The sequence below is a fragment of the Propithecus coquereli genome, unplaced genomic scaffold (assembly GCF_000956105.1).
Source record: "Propithecus coquereli isolate 6110/MARCELLA unplaced genomic scaffold, Pcoq_1.0 Scaffold13, whole genome shotgun sequence".
Classification (NCBI taxonomy): domain Eukaryota; kingdom Metazoa; phylum Chordata; class Mammalia; order Primates; family Indriidae; genus Propithecus; species Propithecus coquereli.
This window is the reverse complement of record NW_012137191.1, coordinates 7912322-7934131: the sequence shown is the minus strand read 5'-3', so window position 1 is coordinate 7934131 and position 21810 is coordinate 7912322. Positions and strand designations below refer to the sequence as shown.

The 21810-nt window shown below is 36.3% G+C and overlaps 2 protein-coding genes across 3 annotated transcripts in view; one reads left to right on the top strand and one right to left on the bottom strand.

Annotated features, from left to right (window-relative positions):
• The window catches only part of LRRK2 (leucine-rich repeat kinase 2), a 138913-nt gene that overhangs the window by 21810 nt on the left and 95293 nt on the right, over positions 1 to 21810 (top strand). Inside the window, exons 8-14 of the mRNA XM_012638395.1 lie at positions 1738 to 1857; positions 2550 to 2692; positions 2784 to 2863; positions 4249 to 4355; positions 10954 to 11083; positions 13291 to 13415; positions 17570 to 17682. Coding sequence (XP_012493849.1) covers positions 1738 to 1857; positions 2550 to 2692; positions 2784 to 2863; positions 4249 to 4355; positions 10954 to 11083; positions 13291 to 13415; positions 17570 to 17682 — 818 coding nt within the window. The remainder of the gene's footprint in view (positions 1 to 1737; positions 1858 to 2549; positions 2693 to 2783; positions 2864 to 4248; positions 4356 to 10953; positions 11084 to 13290; positions 13416 to 17569; positions 17683 to 21810) is intronic.
• Positions 8257 to 8838, bottom strand: LOC105805574 (akirin-1-like). 2 transcript variants are annotated; one of them, XM_012638507.1, is made up of 2 exons: positions 8475 to 8838; positions 8257 to 8339 (listed from the first exon to the last, which is right to left on the bottom strand). In XM_012638507.1, exons 1-2 carry the CDS (start codon positions 8836 to 8838, stop codon positions 8257 to 8259), a joined length of 447 nt encoding a protein of 148 aa, XP_012493961.1. The 2 variants fall into 2 exon arrangements, with proteins under 2 accessions (XP_012493961.1, XP_012493959.1); XM_012638505.1 differs by having other exon boundaries at positions 8257 to 8838.

Sequence of the window (21810 nt, the reverse complement as noted above, 5' to 3'; positions counted from 1 at the left end):
CTAATGTATAATTCTCTGTTTCATGTTTTACAACTTAATCATAGTCAAGTTACAACTTGTGCAACTTACAATAAAAATGTGAGTTCACCTTAATCCTTTGAAATGAGCCAGAGGAAGAAGTGGTTTTGTTTTTGATTAGGGAAATGGTACTTGACTACCAAATAGGTCTATAATGGCACATTAAAGGTGCTTGGTATTATACTATTGAAATTAAATAAACCATGGACATTATCATGTCACAAGTAATTTTTGAATTATTTTGTAACTTCTTTTTGAAAATATTAATATAAAGGCATCAAATTCATCTTCAGATAAGGATACTTTTAGTCTCTCATTTACCTCTTAACAGATTATTTGTTCTGTTTAATGACTAGATAATTTATTGTCTCTGTAATTGTTTCAAAAGAAGCTGAATACAACTTTTAATTTCCTCTTCACAATTAAAATTAAAACCCAAAGTCAGTAAATAAATATTTAACATTTTGTCAAAATATATAATCTAATTATGAGTTTAATGCATTTAAGAGCATTATAAAATTTAATATGTATTTTCACAAAAGTTGTCTGAACATAAGACTGGTCTTGCTGGTTTTCTGCCCAGAGCCACACAGTTGGTCAGTGGTAGAGCAGCTGTTGGCAGTGACATGGGAATAATAGTTTGGAAAAGAGGGTGATGGGGACAACCTGAATGTAGACAAGCTAGTAAAAGCAGAAGAGAATCATTTTGAAATGACTTTCCAAGACTAGTGATCACTAAGGGCTGGGGAGAATGTCTGCCGAGTGGGTGAATGTGGAAGAGGCAGGAACATAGGAAGGTGTTGATAAAGGAGAACTGTATTTGGTTAAATTGCCTTTTGATTTTGAGATTCTTTTCCATTTCTGATTTTGTGTCTCAGGGATCATCTAATTATACTTATAGATAAATAGGACTTTCATTCTTACTTTTAGAAGGATTCCTGGTGACTGTTAGTGAGTTACAAATAAGCTAAACGGAAGGAGGCACATATTTCTGGAACATCACTTATCAATTCTTTCCTCATAAGGATTTAGATTTTTGGATGTCATGTTAATCCTCAGAAGAGGGGGTGTAAAAAAGTATGGGACTTCTTCCTGGGGTGGGCTGGAGGTGTGGAAATAATCTCTTATTTTTTTTCCTACGATCGTCATAGACAAGGTCAAACAATGGTAAGTATGGCAATGAGTTTTCTGAGCAGTATTCCTTTAAGTGAAAGAAGGGTGGTGCAACAAAAAGATTTAAAAATAGATCTTCTAAAAGATGGAATTAAGACTTCCATCTTTTAGAAGGCAGATGGAAGGCAGATCTAAAAGATGGAAGTCTTAATTCCATCTTTTAGAAGGCAGAAAAATTAATTTATTTTGTACAGTAAATATTGTAGTTATTATAGTGCCATGTATAACAGACATCCCATTGTTTTTATATGATGATGACATGAGAGGGAATCAAAGAAGACAAAGTTAATACAACCCAAACTCATATCATTATTTTTGCTTAGTTGCTTCTGTTGTCTAAGTAAGATAATTAAATGACAGCATAAAATAACTTTTCAGAACTTTATTCAATCATATTAAGCTATTTTAATTAAAGTAAATATATATATTAATGTCATTAAAATATTTATCACCATTCAAAATTATTGATTTACATACTGTTATACGATTAAAGGTAATTTAAATTCCATGGATGAGAATTCAGCTAATATTTCACTTAACTTTTAGGTAATTTTTTTAATATCCTGGTATTAAACGAGGTGCACACATTCGTGGTGAAAGCTGTGCAGCAGTATCCAAAGAATGCAGCGTTGCAAATCTCAGCGCTCAGCTGCTTAGCGCTCCTCAGTAAGTAACTTTACTAAAAAGGAAATTCTTACCCAGTGCATTTGATGTCAAACAGTAACATTGTAACAAGAGAATCATATGTGGATGAGGAAGCACTAAATGCCTTTTTGTCCTAATGTAATTTATTTTCCAGTAGAGGATACTTTCAAGAGAACTAACAGTTGTGACAAGTATACACATCTCAGTTCATACAGGGTTTTGCTTTACATTCTTTGTTTAACTTTGTCATTAAACAGCCAACCTTTTCAAATAATCCTCCTCTAGTTTTTTTTTGTTTTTTATTATTTATTTTTATTATTTTTTAGAGACAGGGTTTTGTTTTCAGTAGGAGTGCCAGGCTGGGGTGCAGTGGCACGATCATAGCTCACTGTAACCTTGAATTCCTGGGCCCAAACGATTTTCCCACCTCAGCCTCCCAAGTAGCTAGGACGACAGGTGCTCGCCATCATACCTGGTTGATTTCTCCTCTAGTCAATTAGGTTTTTTTTGGTACCCTCTTCCTCATTATATCATTTAACTATATAGAATGGTAGTATTATATTAAAGTTATCTTTATAATTAACCAAGGCTGCTACTAAAGAACACTTCATTCTGTTGACAACATTTCAAAATATGGACTTAGAGTTGGTTGTTCAAGTTGGAAGTACATTTTATATGTATGTTATATATATTTATTTTTTAATTTTTTCAAGCTGAGACCATTTTCTTAAACCAAGACTTAGAGGAAAAGAATGAGAATCAGGAGAATGATGATGAAGAGGAAGAAGATAAATTGTTTTGGTTAGAAGCCTGCTATAAAGCATTAACATGGCATAGAAAGAACAAACATGTGCAGGTTGGAGTCTCATAAATATTAGTTATTAAAAATTATGTTTTTCAATAGTTTACATTTTGACAGTTTTCTTTTTTTTCTTCCCCTAATCCAGGAGGCCTCATGCTGGGCACTGAATAATCTTCTTATGTACCAAAACAGTTTACATGAGAAGATTGGAGATGAAGATGGCCAGTCAGTAGTTTTGATTTTATGTGATAGAAAATTTCAGTTATATATTTTAATCAATGCATATAAAGTACCTTAACTGTAACTTTTATTATTAGAAATATTTTGATATAGGCACTTGTGTTTTAAATTTTGCTGCAAAATGGTAGTGGGCATGTAGTATTTTGAGCTCATTGCCTTCAATAGTTAGGAAAGGTAGTATGTTTGAGAGTTATTACTGAGAGATTGGGAATCAAGAGTGATTCAGTAATTTATGATTCATGGAGAAAGAATCTTTCAGTTTTCTGGCTGATCATTTAAAAATGCCATTTTAATTCATCTCAGGTGGTAGAAATTGCAGAGCCATCTGTGACCTTTTCTACTGCCTTGATTAGCCAGCAGGTTGTCCATATCAGGGATTAGATTTGGTCAGAAAGCCTCCTATGGTAAGTTCCCATGTGATGTGATAGTGTTGACCTGTCTTCTCTCGAGAGGGTTATTTGACGCTGTTATCTCCTGAGCAGGCTTTCAATAGGACTGCCACTCAAATATTGTAAGACCCGGCACTCTGTCCCACAGATACGAACTGTAACAGGAGTTTTGTGTATATCAGATTTGTTTCATATCCAGGAGCCTCTGTGTTCTGTGGCAACTGCTTATACTTGTGCTGTTTGCTCTGGGTATCCTCTGGGTTTTAAAATTTGAATGACTTATTTGGGAAACTCAAATAGTAACATTTCTATGTCTGAAATCCTGACAGCCTCTTTGTATAATGATCCACTTCTGATAAGAAGGGAATTAGTGACACAGATGCTATTTAATTAAACATTTTAATTTTGAAAAGAAGCAGTCATTTTTGGAAAACTGTGTTAAACTAGCATCCTAATAATCCCATATTGAGCAATATTTTAAAAGGTATTAGAAGAAGGGAGATTCATGTTGCACTTTATACATTTTAGTTCACAGGACACTTATTCCTCAGTATCCATAGGAGACCTTTAAGATAAATATATTATTATAAGAAAGAAAATATATTTATGTTATACATCTTTAAAACATACTCTGCTTCTTCACAATTTTTTATTTGTCCTTTCTTGTTTTCATTATCTTTTTTCCTTACTTTACCTTTTTCTTCAGTACGTTTTCATATGTCTGCTGAGCCTCTTTTCTCTCTACTGCTTATCAGCTTTTGAAAAAACAGAGAAATACTAATTTATTAATGTTTAATGTATTTGAATCTAACTTTTAAACATAAAACTAAGCATAATTCACTCTTATAAGTGAAGGTGACATAAAATATTGTTTATTGATATGCCTTTATTTCTTGTTAGAGATATTAGGTAATGGTAAGTGAGAACTTGAGCTAATTATTAAAAACATTACTATTAATATTGTGGTTGGATTTTTGAAAGGTTCCCAGCTCATAGGGAAGTGATGCTCTCCATGCTGATGCATTCTTCATCAAAAGAAGTCTTCCAGGCGTCTGCAAATGCATTGTCGACTCTCTTAGAACAAAATGGTAAGTGGTATACCGTATTTTTAAATAAATGGAAACACATTTTGTATTTCTTTAAAATTATGAAAGCTATATATTGTAAAAAATTCAAATATTAATATGTAGAGATATGTATTTCACATATGGATATATTGATACATAGGTAAATGAATGAAGAATAAAATAAACATTTTTATGTATGTTCCTTTTGGACTTCTCTATGTACTCACACATGACATATACAATCTTTTTTATACTTTTTGCAGACATAGAATCATATTAAACTCTTTTATAACCAAATTTTATATTTTTTCTTTTTCATGTTAACACATGTGTATTCTTTCATTATCATTTTTAATACCTGTGTAGTTTTCCAATGTATGCCTTATCTTATGAACCAATTTCTTATTGATAGGCTTTTAGCTTGTGTGCAGTAGGATTTTTTTGGAACCCGTAATAAATACCAAATGGTCACTCTTCCCATTCCCTGTTTTTCCTTATACAATATTCCTGTTATTTTCTTAGGAAAATTTTATAGAAATATGACTGAGTGGAGAGATATTCACCATTTTAAAATCTGGTAAAATTGTCCATTATAAAATTTTTATACTACAATTTTTTTAAAAAACGTGGTCCCTTACATGTTATTCTTATAAGTATTATAGCTTTACATAATTAAGAGGAGAAAAACAGCTCATATACCTTTGGAAGAACTTGTGAGGTTTAAGATTGTGGTTTAGGCTGCTCAGATTCTTGCCCCCATAAACAGGAAATCCTGCCAGAAAACCTTGGGTGAAAACTCATCATAAAGGCATTGGACTTGACCGCTCTTGCAGGATATTTTTAGAGGGTGAAAAATAGGGAAAAACACTGAAAGTCTGAGACAGAGACTAATGTAAACCCCAGATTTTAGTAGAGAACTTGGATAGAATGAAAGAAATAAAGACACCATCTCATACATATTTCTTCATGCTATTATTTAAGTCAAATCAAGAGGAAAATCCTCTCTTCTTCCTTCTTTCTCATCCCATCTCTCTGATGGCATTTTAATAAAAGGCTTGGAGTGGCAACGGCACTGAGAGACGGGGGTTGCTCCTGGGGACAATGAATCAGCAGCGTAGGAGTGATTGTACTGGGAATTGCTATTCTCCAATCTCCCATATTCTACTGTGCAGTTAGAGAGGCCTGGGTAGGGATTTTGCTCCTGAAAACGAGGCCTGGACGTTGTTGGGGCACCTTAGAGAGGAGGCAAACTTCTGCTATGTACGTGCAGCATTGCATCGGTGCCGTAATTCCCAACCACCTGGAATCTTTGATATGCAAATCGAGCAACGATGATTTTGTGAGATTTGGACTGATTCTTATTACAGTGTCTGAGGATTGGTTGCATTCAGAGTGAGCCTTCATGTCTTTGTTCAGAATCAGTTCTCTGCTCTTGCTAGTTTCTTACTTCTTAGCCACCTGCTGGGTAAACTGTCCTCAGATCCCTTTGTATTGTCTCCTTGGAGTGCTGCCTTAGTAAAGTGTTAAGAACTGGAGCAACTTGTTCACCAACTTCCTTGGGCAACTTCTCACTGAAAGACAGGGCTGGGTGTGCAGGGCTGGGCACTGGATATGGGTGTTTTGGTTTTTTTTTTTTTTTTCAGAAAAATGACTGGGTTGGCAGCCAGAAGAGCTGGGTTCTTGGAACCATGGAGATTCCAAGGTCAAGACTCAAACATCTTGTGTGACATTTTCCCCAGTTAATTAATTAATTAATTGATCAATATTTATTGAGCTCCCACTATGTGCTAGATAATCCCCTAGGCACTTGGTATACATCATTTAAATAGAAATCGCAGGCTCATGGAGTTTAAACTCAAGTGGGGACGATAGATAGTAGTAAGACTCACTAACATATAAGATATGTGAAGTAATTAAGAAAACAAATGAAGCAAGAAAGGAGAATATGATATGTTAGGAATCAGAGGAAATGAAATTGTGAATAGGCAGCTAGGAAAGAAGGTGTCTGTTATTTGCCTTTTAAAGGAGATAATTTCCTGTTAAAATGGAGTGGATGAGGTCAAGAGCATTATGTAGACAGCTGGTAAATGAGGTAACGTGTGGAACGTTCTGTAAACTCTAAAGTGACTTCATGATGAAATTTCTCCTAGGGCTAGTGTTCCGCAATTTTCAAGTTACACATTGGGTTACTGTGTAGCACAGTGTGGTTCCTGGACTAGCAGCATTGCCTAGGAACTTGTTAAAAATGTGAGTTCTGGGCTCCCATACAGATCTACTGAATCATAAACTCTGGAGCTTGGACCCAGCAACCTTTGTTTTTTAAAAAGCCCTCCAGATGATTCTGATGCAAATTAAAGTTTGAGAATAACTGGTCTAGAGTCACTTTTTTTTTTTTTTTTAAACAAATAGCTTAAGTATTTTATTTGTTTGCAACTAAGCTTGTTAACACTATATAATGAAAATGTACAAAGAATAATGTTGCAGTTTTTGGTTAGATTTAAGTCAAAGACATTGATTAATAAGGAATCTTCGAATGAGAATATTCCAGAAATTTCTCTAAGCCATCTGATCAGAACAACTGTCTCTGAATATTACCTTGCTTTGGAAGGTACTCGCATACATTTGAATTACACTCAGAATTTTTCAAAATAAGCCCTAATTAAAAAAACTATTCTATATTCAAACTAAAACAATATTAATAGAACTTTCCTTTCCAGAAACAATAATAAAGGAAACAAGGCATTTTGTAAAATGTGGTCCTGAACAAGTCACAGTAAAAAATAAATGTATACTTAACTTCCACCTCCTCAAAACAGAGGCTACTTTCTGTTCCTCAGCCTTGGAAAAAAGGTGAAGAACAGCCTATAAGCAACTTCGGGCAGGGGGTTGCCAAAACAAAGCTCAAGCAGTTGAACATGGACACCTCAAAAGAATTTGGGGGAACCTGACCAAAGGATCCAAATTCTATTTTTAATAACTGATACAAAGGTGAAGTGGCTCCTCCCAAGTAGCAGTGCTGCCAGGGCCTGGCCCAGCCCCAGGCCCATGCTCACCTATGTTATGCTCACGAGCAAACCCTGATGCTCCTGCTGTAGGGGAGACCTTCTCTCTTTAGAGGTTCAGTGTCCAGGGAGCTCTTTGATTGTGTAAATGAGGTGAGCACTGACTCCATGTGGGTATTTTAAGGCTTGGAGTCAAAGTATATTTCTAACACAGCTAGGCAGAGTCCATGTGTCAATGGCCCGTCTCCAGTTTGTTCTAACCTCGCTGCACATTTGTAGATCTAGGACCGCAGACCTTCGCTGTATCATCATAATCACATCTAATGTCCATCCTAACTTATGATTCATATTCTGTGCCTGGAAACAGTCCCTGTATTTAACAGTAATACCTACACATAAAACAATCCACTGTTACAACTTAAAGGGTCACAAAACATTAATGATCTTCTGTAGACCAAGCAAATGTTTTAAACCATAATTGTCGTGCATCAAATTCACAGCCAGAATCCCCAAGACCAAAAAAAAATTTGCACGATACAAATAATAACTTAAAATACACATACACACGTATACACACACTCTCACACACACTTCTTACAGAACTGTGCTTGGGGAAACTCCATTTATTGAGTGCCACTAAAGGCATATTTTGCTAAACTGCTGCTCCAGGTATTTTTGTTTAGAAAATCTATCACAGTAGGGCACAGCTGTTTATTGGATGAGCAGAAAAGAAAGATACGCTTGTGGCAACCAGAAAGTTTTAAGGTCTTTCAAGTTGTATAAAATGGACCTGCAGAAACGTTTAAGTGTTCTCAGGATGAAAAGTTGGAGCTGAAATGTGATATCAAACCAGTTGCAAAAAGTGTACAGCAGCCATCTCTTGAGGTCAAACCTGGTACCCAGTTAATGCAACAAAAGCTTCAGGACACGTAGCTTCTTGGCCTTGTCCCATACCGTCGCATAATCTGATCATGTGTGAATTTCACAAAAGGTTCATATTGTTCTGCTAGTTTGGTATTGAGGATTTGCTCATACTCCTCCCGAATCTTATCATCATAGTCTTTTAAGAGACGCTCACATATTATTCCAACTTGTCGGAGGGTAAAGGTGGGCTGGTCCTTCTTCATCGAGGAGGTACCTGGAGAACTAGGTGCTGTGAGTGCTGAGGAGTGAGGTTGACTTTCGGAAGCACAAGCTTCACTTTGACTAAGAACCACTTCTAAATGTCTCCACCTCTGATAACGACTATATTCTTGTTTAATGTTCTGAAAAATTTGCTCCGGAGTTGGAAGGCGCCGCTCGCTGCCGGGCGGGGCGGGCTGCTGCAGAGGCGGCTGTGGGGTCTGTGTCTGAAGCGCCGGTGGTGGCGGCTCGGCGTCCGGGGGCCTGAGGCCCGGAGTGGGGCCGGGGAGAGGGGCGCAGCGCCGCCGCTTCGGGGAACCCGGGCTCAGCAGCGCCGCCTCGAACTCCATGGGCCGCTCCAGAGTCGTCCCGCACGCCATGCCGCTGAGGGGCAAGGACCGGGAGCTGACGGGGCGGTAACTGCGGCCCAACCTCCCGCTCCTCAGCGGGGCTCACAAGCCAAGCCGGCTCCAACGGCGCTTCCAGCACCGGTCTAGAGTCACTTTTGTCTTTTAAAGCTGAGGTCCCCAACCCACAGTGTATTTGTTAGCCTGTTAGCCTCCAGAACTGTGAGAAATAAATTCCTGTTGCTTAAGCTTGCGGTCCCCAACTCCTGTCCCCAAACCCTGGTCCGTGGCCTGTTAGGAACCAGGCTGCACAGCAGGAGGTGAACGGCCCATGAGCAAGCAAAGCTTGTATTTATAGCCGCTCCCCATCACTCCTGTCACTGCCTGAGCTCCGCCTCCTGTCAGATCAGCAGTGGGATGATGTGAGGTGGAGCTGAGGTGGTGATGCTAGTGCTGGGAACAGCTGCAAATACAGATTATCATTAGCTCATTAGCAGAGAGGTTGGACTGCACAATAAATGTAAGGTGCTTGAATCATCCCAAACCATCCTCCTGTCTCCCTAGTGGAAAAATTGTCTTCCATGAAACTGGTGAAACCGGTCCCTGGTGCCAAAAAGGTTGGGGGCCACTGTTTTAAAGTATCTCCTTGGTTAGAGGCTAGCCACTTTGGGGAAGGTTACTACAACTTCTGATGTGATCAAACCAAGTAACCAACTCTTGATCGCATCTTAATGTGTGATATTCTGAATGGCTTTAAAAGGTGAGTTTTTCAGGTTTTGGCAGTATTTTAGAATGTATCACTTCTACCGATCCCTGTGTTTTGTCCTATCTTTTCTTCTCGAGATAGACAACTTATTTTTAAAAGCAGCACTTAAATTAAAACTTTCTAAGTTTCCTTTTTTTGCCACTTTCAAAGTGTAGTATTATACCATATAATGTTGGAATTGATGTTTATATAGAGACTTCAAGACAATTGATATTTATATGGAAACTTCAAGACAATGGATTTGTATTTGTGAGGGAAATTTATTATGAAGAGAAAAATTATTCTGTAATCATCATTGCTGGAATACAGTTACTTTTCTACATGTAATGTAAAATCAGTTGTAAGCACACGCATGTGTTTCCTAAGCTTTGGCATTACTTCGAGAAAATAAATGTAATTCCCTATGCTCTGTATCAGTACTTTCTGTCCCTGTGCCTATGATGGCATATACAGAGATGATAATGTTTGCACAGCCCACTGGGGTAAGTAGACAAAGCAGCTCAAGGCTGAAAGCAACCCAGCGTGGTTCCAGCCCTTTCATCTCCTACCCCAGCCCCACCCCCTCCAAAAGCTGAGGGGATTGTCAATATCTCCACAGGCCTGTAACTTATTCCTAGCTCACTAGTGTCTAGCGTATCTGGCTAGTCTTAGCTCTATATAAGTGCAGTTATCTGTGAACTTGTTTTTTTTTTTTGAGACAGAGTCTCACTCTTTTGCCCGGGCTAGAGTGAGTGCCCTGGCGTCAGCCTAGCTCACAGCAACCTCAAACTCCTGGGCTCAAGCAATCCTTCTGCCTCAGCCTCCCGAGTAGCTGGGACTACAGGCATGCACCACCATGCCCGGCTAATTTTTTTTTATATATATATATTTTTTAGTTGTCCTATTAATTTCTTTCTATTTTCAGTAGAGACGGGGTCTCGCTCTTGCTCAGGCTGGTTTCGAACTCCTGACCTCGGCCTCCCAGAGTGCTAGGATTACAGGCGTGAGCCACCGCGCCCGGCCTTGTGAACTTGTTTTAAGTATTGGAATCAAATTTAACTTTCATTTTTATTTTGGAGAGCATCTTCAAACATATTTTTTCTGCAGAAACACTCTTTTCACCTAGACAGGGATATGGCGATTACATTGAAACTAGTCTACTCTGTAAATAAAATTTTTAAGAGCAAAACCTCAACAAAAGGTTAATAAATATGAAAAAATTGAAAATGGTATATGTTTTAAAGAAATAAGTATTGTCTTTAAGTTGTCCATGTACTATACATTATATACATTCTTGTATATGCCTTCCTATCAATTTAGACTATCTTAATAGTCCACATCTTATTGAAAAAGTATGAAAATGTGCCTTCATTTCTACAAGTAAAAATGAAAAAATCTTGTAGTTAATTTCAGAAAGATCCTGTTGTCAAAAGGAATATATCTGAATGTTTTGGAATTAATGCAGAAGCATATATATTCTCCTGAAGTGGCTGAAAGTGGCTGTAAAATGCTAAATCATCTTTTTGAAGGAAGGTAATATAGTTTCATGAACCTATGTAGAGTATATCATGTTGGACCAAGTAGCATTTTTCAATGTAATCTTGTATCATTGATATCATGAACTTACTTTATCTGAACGTTGAAAGGAACGGCAGAGATTATAAGAATATATTGAAAGATTGCTTTAGTGCTTGGTGCTTGGTATTGACTATGTTTTGAAAAATGGTAAGTATATAGCACATACATAGCATACAACAGTTTTTTGAATTGTGTAAGTGCGAAAGGTATAAAAGATAAAATCAGGATATGGCTTTTAATTGTTACTCTTTCATAACTAATACGTTATTTATTATTATTCCTTCATTTGAATTGACTTAGTCTTCTCATACTGCTCTCATTCTTTAGCTAGGGAAGCTTTTAGTCACATCTAGTCCAAGTGCAGACACGTTAGGATTATATAGCTGGTTAGTGACACAGCAGAGACCAGAGCCTTTTGTTTGGGGGTGGATGGTGGCAGGGAAGGAGGGTTGGGTAGGTGGGGACAGAACTACTGGTTTACAAAAACTTGTTTAACAGACTAAAACTGAATTATATGCAGAAGATGCCTACAGCAGAATATGCATTTTATTAAGTAAGAAATTGTGAGATAACTTGGACATTGTCTGAGTAAATTTCAAACAAAAAGAGGCTATTATTTATAGGAAACTATCATCAGTAAAAGAGAAAAATAAATGGCACAGAAGTTACAGTAATACTAATTTTATTCCTAGCTTTGCCACTGATTAGAGCCAAGTGTTTGGGTTTCTAAACTTCAGATTCCTGAAAAAGGGATAATAATAACAACCTCGAAAGTTGTAAGTTTATAATATAAGGATTAAATAAATTAATTTTTAAAATGCAATTAGAATAGTGCCTGGTACATTTTAAGCACTCAGTAAATCATAGCTATTGTTATTGTACTGTTGTTAAATGTGAATAAATGAAGTGTATTAGTGTGATAAACTATTATGTAGCACATCTATAGACTTGTAAGAAGTGGGGTTACACTGTCTTTAACCTAGTCCATTTAATCTGTTTGTATTTATTGTATGTCATATGTTAGTTATATTTCTCTTATTTAAATACTGCTCTTAAACATTTACATGAAAAGATTATCTTAAATGTGGATTTTTATGGTGCTAGAAGTGTGTGAACCTTTACAAATGAGGCAAAGCCAGAGTAGAATAAACTACAATTTAGGTTTCTATAGATTCTGGGCAAGCCATTTAATGTTTTGGCTGTTTCCTCATATGTAAAATGTGTACGGTTCCAGTCCTGGGGATTCTAAGTTAGTTATGACAACATGCCTGCCCTGCAAAACTCACTGTCTAGTTGTGGAGACTGATATTAAACAGATGATTACAATCCAGTGCGAGGTGCAGTGGCACTGGTGTGTGAAAGACGGCGGTCAGAGCAAAGTGAACCCAGCCAGACTTACAAAGGAGGGGGGCGTCCAAAGAAAGGATGTGTTTAAACTGGGACTTTAAGTGCAAAAGGGGAATATATCTCAATAACTGCGGAACCATGCAAAGTGAGAACACGGTTCTGATATGCACAGGTTTCAGTTAACATGGCAATACAAAGCAAGGACTGCCTGTATTAAAGTTCATAGTGTCTACTGAAATCTAGTCAAGTGACATTTGTTCATATGTGAAAGAAAGAATACCTTAAATACCTTAGAGAAACCACGACTTTAATATATACCAAAAATAATTAAGAATACCGTGTAAGAAGTTCAGTGATGTTATTCTGGAACAGGCAGGTTGGTATGACGTAAAGAGCCCTTGCCTTGCAGTCAGACGAGTTTGGGCACCAGCCTTGACTTTGTCATTTTCTAGCATTAGGACCTTGATATTTAAGCTCCATGCACCTAAGTTCTTTGTATGGAAAATGGGGATAATGACACCTACTTTCTGGGTTCTTGCAAGTGACCCAGACATACATCAGAAGGAAATTGTGAGTTTTAAGATACTAAATAAGAGAATTCCCAGGTGACTATGAATTCTACTTTTTGAGGTCAAAGTTAAATTAAACAACAATTAAAATTATATATGCTTATACCACTGAATTCAAGTGCATTTTCATATAGCTTTTCTTGATAAAATATATTGGTTCTGTTTTCCTGTATTTGTTTCAGTTTGGTGTTTGTACCATTGAATCAGATTGTTCTTTTAATATGCATGTCAATCTTGTGTCTCCAGTAACACTTCCGTGGATACAATGGCAGCAGTGGTCCCCAAAATAATAACAGTTATGAAAAGTCATGAGACATCATTATCAGTGCAGCTGGAGGCACTTCGAGCTATTTTACATTTTATAGGACCAGGTAAGTTACATAACTGATTGTAGGAAGAGACAACAATTTAAATGGATTTTTGACTTTTCATGAAATATCAACTTTCTAGGCAAAAATTAAAGGTCTAGTTTCTGTCAATTCAATACAGATCTTTCTCTTCAGCCAAAAATAAAAATAGAGGGTAAATGATGGAGCAGAATAGTTGTTTAGGGTAATTTACAAGAAAACATAATAAGAAAAGCCAATAATTTATTTACACAAAAAAATATTACAGTGTAAAGTGTGGAGCTTTCGTTTCTAAGGAGGATACTCATCTCTGATAATGTTTTTATATTTCCATTGCTATCACCTGAGTTCAAGCTGTTTTTTTCCTGTCTGAACTACAATACTAGCTAATTAATTTTCATACCTCCTCTCTTCATTTCAGTTCTTCTTTTACTCTGTGGTTGAATTATTTCTTCTCCAGTGTAACCACGTGGCTCTTTCTTATTAGCCTCAGTGGCTTCCACCCTCCAGCCCCCTTTATCTCTGACTTTCATCCATCACCTTATTTGTCCTCCAAAGCCCATTTAAAGCACCCGTGCCTCCATTCATTCAACACATATTTATTAAGTGCCTCTTATGTTCTAAACACTGTGATGCTATTAAGGTTTGAAAGATGAAAAAAACCACAACTGTATACTATGGGAGCTTAGAAGTAGATAGACATGTATATAGTTAATTACTGAACAGTATGAGGGGGGCTGGCATGGATCCCTGTATAAAGGACTGTGAGAATATTGATGGAGCCACTCATAATTTAGTCACAGGAATAGGTCAGGAGACTGTGACAGTTGAGGTAGATGAATAGAGCCAGCCTGGTAGAAAGGCCGGGAGGACATTTCCAACAGAAGAAGAAAGTACATGTGTCTGGGGTGAGGGAAGCCTAGGGAGAGGGAAGGGTGCTTTGGGATGAATGTCACAGGACAGGCTGAGGCCTAAAGTGAAGGGCCTTGAATGCAATGCTAAGCAATTTGTGCTTTTTTAACGGAAGTCAATTCAAATTTATTCAGATGTATGAGGGGTGATACTTTCTTTTTGCTGTTCTGTAAAATTCCCAATACTTTTGAAGCCAAGTTTTGTTTTGTTTTGTTCGTTTAAAATGAAATCTTCCTAGATCTATCATTTTCTGTAATTATACAGGTATTTTATGTTTCTGTGTATAAGAGTATTACTCAGTATGAAAGTTTTTTTAAGGACAGAGCTTTCTTCAGTCATCTTTTAAAAATCTTCTGGTACCTTGAACAAAAGTAGCTATTCAATCAATATTTTTAAAATTGAATCATGGTGTCCCATTCATAGTTGTCGGCTTACTTTTTAGATGTAATTTAACAGACATAATTTGCTTGAAAATATCATTGCTACTTTTATTGAATTTTGTTTGTAGACTATAATAAAAACAACAACAACAAACTCCTTCTGATTATCCTTGAAGATGACAGCCTTATTCTTTTGAGGGTGGATTTGAGTTTTAAAGATAACAAAAAGATATTCAGAAATCAAATCTGTTAGTTAATAAAATAATCTTTTAGTTCAAAACCAAATTTTGCATATAGTATTTCTTTCCTTAATTGTTATTAAATTGACCCTGAAGCAGCATTGTTAGTCAATAATCATTTAGATGTATTATGAGTGCCCTTGAAAATAATTACTTTAGGACTATAATTTATGTATGGAAATACGTATTAATAAACATTTTATAACATATCAGAATATACATACATGTTTTTGTTAGGTAAAGGTTTAACCATCTACTTTACTCTATGGTGCCACACCGTATTACCACACTACACTACACCACACTGTGCCGTGCTGTACCATGTTGTGCTACACTGTATCATTCTACATGTCAATGAGTAACTATGGTATCAGTGCCCCAGTAGTTTCAAGGTTGAACAGGATTGTAGTTGAGGTTCTTATAAGATATCTAGATGTACAAGTACTCATTTATTAACTAGATCATATTCAGATATCCTTAATAACAAAGATGTAGTAATACATTACCACAAATTTGTATAATCAGTATCCAATTAAGTGTTATCCATCCACTATTATCCATATCTAGTGTTGTGTCTCTTAAGTTTCTTTCAGTTTAGTACTGTCCACTTTCTCTTCTATTTTATAACAACAACTTATCGAAGAGATTAAGCTGGTTGCTTTAGTAAAATAATAATAAAGACCCTGTTATTTTAATAAAATATCATTTGACTTGTTCTTTCTTAACTTAGGGGTAGTTTCAGAGGAAATAATGTAAAATTATTTAAGAAGGGGCATTGCAAATTGGGAAGTGTATACAGGAGGGATTAGGGATATAAAACCACATCAATAAAAGCAGTAAGAGGAACTGAGATTGTTTAATCTAGGGAAGAATGACTCAGGGGGATATGAAACTCTATTAAAATCTACTCATTTGTAGTTAATAACAATAATAATACTGAAAAATATGGAGGACCTAAAAAGTATTTGAAGTGCTTTCTGTATATTAACTCTTTTAATTCTCACAGCAATACACAAAGAAAGGCAGATAGTACCTTTTTTTCAGTATTCTGTAGACAATAAAAGTGAGGCATAGAAATGTAGAGATTTTTAAGGTCACACCTTGTATAGCAGAGCCAGATTTTCAACCTATGCAGACTGACTTCAGAATAGGCACTTTAAAATACACATTTGTGCAACAATGTGAATTGAACAACTGTTGTTTCTAAAGTACTATCCTTGGGACTCTTGAGATCTGGAGATGATGAGGTTATGGATACTGCTCACAAAAAAGCCTACAGTCTACACAATCTGAAGGACTGTCATGTAGAAAGGAAATGATATCCATTTTGAATAGTAGAGCCTCAAGTAATAGAAGAAAGACCAGAGATGAAATTTACAGGAATGCTTATTTGGTCTAAATATAAGGAAGATGTTTAATAAGACCCATTATAAATGGTAAGTGTTTCCTACTCAGAAGGGCTGATTTTATGTTACGTTATTTTATGTTATGTTAAGTTATTTTAGTAGAGATGGGGTCTCACTCTTGCTCAGGCTGGTCTAGAACTCCTGACCTCAAGCGGTCCTCCCACCTTGGCCTCCCAGAGTGCTAGGATTACAGACGTGAGCCACCACACCTGGCCAGGAGGGCTGATTTTAGTGGTCACTTCTGCTTAAGGTGCAATAGGCAACCTCAGAAGTTAATGTGGTGTTAGTCACTGAAAATGATACACAGAGAGTTTAAGGGACTTGGCCTAGGTTGTACAGCTATTGTGAATGTCAGAACCTGTTTGAATAAATTTAAACTAAGGACTGAAAGTTCTGGGAGGGTGGGAATCCAGTCTGCCTTGTTCACTATGGTATTCACAGCATGTGGCAAAATCCCTGGTGTATAGTTAGCATTCATATTTTAGTTAAGTAAATGAAAATCTATATGCAGCCAGTTTATAGTTGATGTTAATACATATTATTAAAATAACAGATTATACGTAATTGTTTATTAATAATTATTTCTACGGTCTCAGATTTGGGAAAAATTGTTTATTCATAATAATTTTACTTATCTGGTATATAACCAAATTTTTTGATTTCTAGTGTTTTCAACAGTTTGGGGATGGTTCAGCTACAATGTAGCTTAATAAGGAGTATTTTTTTTTAAATAACTTAATACCATTAAATAACCTTTAGAGGACTTCAACAAAATGACATGTTCTCTACCATCATAATACTGAAAGTCAAACCTTGTTTTTTCCACTGTTATTCCAGATTCTTTTTTGTGCTTACATTTCATATCTGACCTTTTTATGTTGTAGTCCAAATAACTTTGAGCTTTTCTCAAGTTGTCCATTGTTGCATGAAAAATCTTCTAGCATCTTAAAGCACAGCCTACTCAAACAAAAAGAGATTGTTTGTTACAGAAAATTCCTCCACTTCTTGCTACTTTAAGTTCAATAAGTGTCCATAACATTGTATTCATTTTATATTCAGTTATGAACTGTTTCTATAGATTCCTTATACTGGGAGTTATTTTTTTTACAAGGAATGACATACTAGAAAAACCATGTACATATGTATTTTTGGATTAATTTTGATCATTTCTAACAAGTGACAATTGTCAGCTTAAAAATTATTGAGGAAAGCATCTATTTCTTTATTATTTTTGCATTTAGGCATGCCAGAAGAATCCAGAGAGGATACTGAATCTCAACATAAACTAAACATGGTTACAAAACAGTGTTTCGGGAGTGGTATTCAACAACTGGTCCTAGCGGCTTTGAACAGGGTATGTTGAATACAGATTTTCTGCCTTTATACTGTTAACTAGAATATTACATTTGGGGATCCAGGAGGCCTTTTTAGTCTACGTTTTCCATCTTCTGTTTATTATGATACTAGAAAGTCATGTGGTTAGAAACATAAGATGAAAAATAGGGTTGCGGGAGGTGAAGAGTTATGTACTAAGCCAATTCCAGTTAAGTGTACTATCAGTTCCAGACTTAGACAAGGTTCTTTTGATCGCTAGTAACTGAAATCCAGTCTGGTTTGCTCAGTTAGAAAGAGAAGCAAAGAGCCAGATGCGCAGCTAAACTTCACGAGCAATGTCAGGAGCTAGGGCTGCTATTTTCTCTATCTGTCCCCTCCAGCTGCTTGTCTAGCTTTTCTGGCCCTATGGCAAAAGGTTCAACCCAAGAGGACATACCAGGCACAACAGTAAAGTCCTCTTTGATTTCTATGCTAGTTTTCATTGCTCTTCTCAGAGATAACCTCTGAAATGGTTGGTATGCATTTTTTTCTTCCTATTTTTAGGCATTTATATACCTACATTATTACAGTATAGTGAAAGTATCAATAAATCATACGAAGTATGAAAAAAGAAGAGGGGAATTACATTTATATTGTACAATGCAAAAGGTATTGATGGAATTAATATGGTTTGGAAGCTTAACATAAGATGAATTGATCTTCGTTAAAAGATACAAAGATGTAAAGAATGATCAGAGTGAATGTTTTTATGAAAGGAAGAGAGTATTCAAATTAATTAATGGAAATGATTCCTTGTGATTTGGTGTGCTTTGATAAATGTCATAAATTAATTAGAGTAGCCTCCAGAGAGATCTCCTTGAAAATTCAGTTTAAACTGAACTTTGTAGTGTAATTGTCTCAGATATGTTTGAGTCATTTGTACTCAAATCTTAATATGATTCTTGAGTATAGCAGGAGTATATACTAATGGGTTAAATTTAATTTGAGAGATATTTGGTTTAAAAAAAGTATATGGAAGGAACTTGTTAGGCACTGGGAAGATAAAAAAATGGATATTCTTTGTACCCTTTGCTCCTGGATCTCATAATCTGGCAAGGGGAACAGCAACCACGCATAAAAGCAGTTGTTCTACAGTAGCACTCGTGAGCTATGCTAGCTTTGTGAACATACTCTAGGAACATAGAGGAGGAAAGAGCTTCTTTGGTAAGTGTTGCCAGAGAAGAAAGAGGGAGCAGAAAAGCCTTATAGACAACTCTGATTCTAGTTGGCCAGCCTTTTCTCAAGTTATTGGGCATAGAAGGGAAGGAGTCAGGAGTCAAGAGAGCCAGCAAGTACTGTGATGTGGAGAAATCACTCGGCTCCCACGGTTGGCTTTCTTTTGGTAGAAGTGGTTGAGAACTACATATTGTTTCTAGAGAACGAAGTAGAAAATAGACTGTCAACATTTTGGCTGCATCTATGGTTTGTATGCGGTGACACTCCTGTTTTCTTTAGTCAAGGAACCCAGTAAAGTAAAACCAATCTTTTGATGAAATGGACACACATCAAAGACCTTTGGGCTTTACAAAAACCTTGAAGCTAAGGCCGGGCGCGGTGGCTCATGCCTGTAATCCTAGCTCTCTGGGAGGCCGAGGCGGGCGGATTGTTTGAGCTCAGGAGTTCGAAATCAGCCTGAGCAAGAGCGAGACCCCCGTCTCTACTAAAAATAGAAAGAAATTAATTGGACAACTAAAAATATGTAGAAAAAACTAGCCGGGCATGGTGGCGCATGCCTGTAGTCCCAGCTACTCTGGAGGCTGAGGCAGTAGGATCGCTTGAGCCCAGTAGTTTGAGGTTGCTGTGAGCTAGGCTGATGCCACGGCACTCTAGCCGGGCAACACAGTGAGACTCTGTCTCAAAAAAAAAAAAAAAACCTTGAAGCTAAATATACTCAGCTTAAATATTGGTGTTTATTTCAGTTGGAAATTATATGTAGTCAAAGAAAGAGCTAATTTTCCACATCAGCAACAATGACAACAACAAAAAGAAATTACGTATGAGTAAAATTTTAAAAGCTTTATAGATGACACTACAGAAAACTATGAAAGTTAACTTGAAGGTACACAAGAAGAGTTGAATGTGTGAAAAGATAAACCTTCTTTTTTGATAAAAGGACTAAGTTTTAAAAAACTGAAAATTGATCTGTATTTATGAAACCTTGGCAAAAATAACAATAGTGTTTTCCGGAACTAGGTAAGCTAGTATAAAATTTGCATGAAAAGATTAGTATGCATGAATTATCAGGAGAATTTTAAAAAAGAGTGGTAATTCATGTGGTCTAACTCTAACAGATCATAAAATATGTTATAAAATTTTAGTAATTAAAATGGTATGATACTGGCACTGAAGGAGATAAAATCAATGCCACATAATGGTGGCTCAGGAAATAGACTCAAATGAAAATGTGCAATGATATGATATTCCCTGATCACCAGGGAAAAATAGATTACTCGATAACTTCTGTTGGAACAACTAACTCCAGGTATTTGGGGAAAGCAAAGGAAGCTGAATATTTATTTTACTCCTTTTGCCAAAACACATTACAGATGGGTGAGATTTAAAGGTAGAAAAGGAAATTGGCATATGTACATATGAAAAGGTTCAACTATAATTATTATTAACGTAAGCTAAAAAAGAAAAACCTTGTTGGAGGGAAATTTGGTAACATCTATCAAAATTAAAATAGATGTATTTTCTGATCAGCAATTCCACTCTAAGAATTTATAATACAGATTTACTTGTACCTGTACACAGAGCTTTTTAGACGAGAGTATTCATGTGCCATTATTTGTACTAAAAAAATGTGGCAACAAATTAAATGCTTACGTGGTAATCATTAGTGCTATTTGCCAAATATTTTTACTTCTCTACCTTCTGGTGATTCTGGCACAGTATTTAGTAGTTAGGTTGAAGCATGTGACTAGTTTTGGCCAAGGAGTTGTATATGGAGGTAATAGCTTGTGGGCTTCTTCCAGAATACTCTCTCAGGCACTACGCCCTGCATTGTTTGAGGTAGCATTTGCTCCATCAGCAGAGGTCCCTCCTGACCTGTAACACATATGTAGCGTGAATAAGAATTGAACCTATTCTTTTCTCAGCCTATGAAATTTTGAGATTGCAGTTTCGTTTAATCTGTCCTGAAAACACAATGCCTGTCAATAGAGACCAATCAAATGAATTATACTACTTCCAAATTATGTAATTCTATGTAGGGATTAAAAAACAGTGAGATGAGATTCCTAATGTGCTAAGGAAGAATCTCCAATTTTCCATGAATATGAATATATCCCCCAGGTATCCATTTTTTTCCTTCATGTATGTTAAAACATTATCCACACTTTTTGATGAAATTAATATATTTCCACTTCCTAATATCCTCTCCCTTGTCTCTATCAACCAATTTTAGCAGATTATACAGTATTTGCTTTTATAGCTTCAGCTATACAAAATTCTCTAATAGTTAAGTTTGTGGGTCCTGGAGTCAGGATATCTGGGTTTGAATCTGACTCGACCACCTACAGACTGTGCATGCTGGAAAGTTACTTTAATGTCTTGGTTTCATTATGTATAAAATGGAGTTAATAAATAGTTTTTCACTTAGAGTTATTATGAATATTTTATGAGATAATTCATGAAAGTATGCATTCAATAAATGTTAATTAATGTTATTAATATTAGATTTCAAACTGTCTTTTGACCTCTGGCTACAAAAGATGAGAAAATCAGAGTGTTCACGTTTTCAGTATCTCTTCCTGTTTTCCCACTGACTTTTGTTAAAAGTAAATTAATTCTACATCCGCAGGGTATATAATATTTACATTCAGTTTTTTTTTTTTTTTTTTAGACAGAGTCTCACTTTGTTGCCTGGGCTAGAGTGAGTGCTGTGGCATCAGCCTAGCTCACAGCAACCTCAGACTCTTGGGCTCAAGCAATCCTACTGCCTCAGCCTCCCAAGTAGCTGGGACTACAGGCATGCGCCACCATGCCCGGCTAATTTTTTCTATATATTTTTAGCTGTCCAATTAATTTCTTTCTATTTTTGGTAGAGATGGGGTCTCGCTCTTGCTCAGGCTGGTTTCGAACTCCTGAGCTCAAACAATCCACCCAC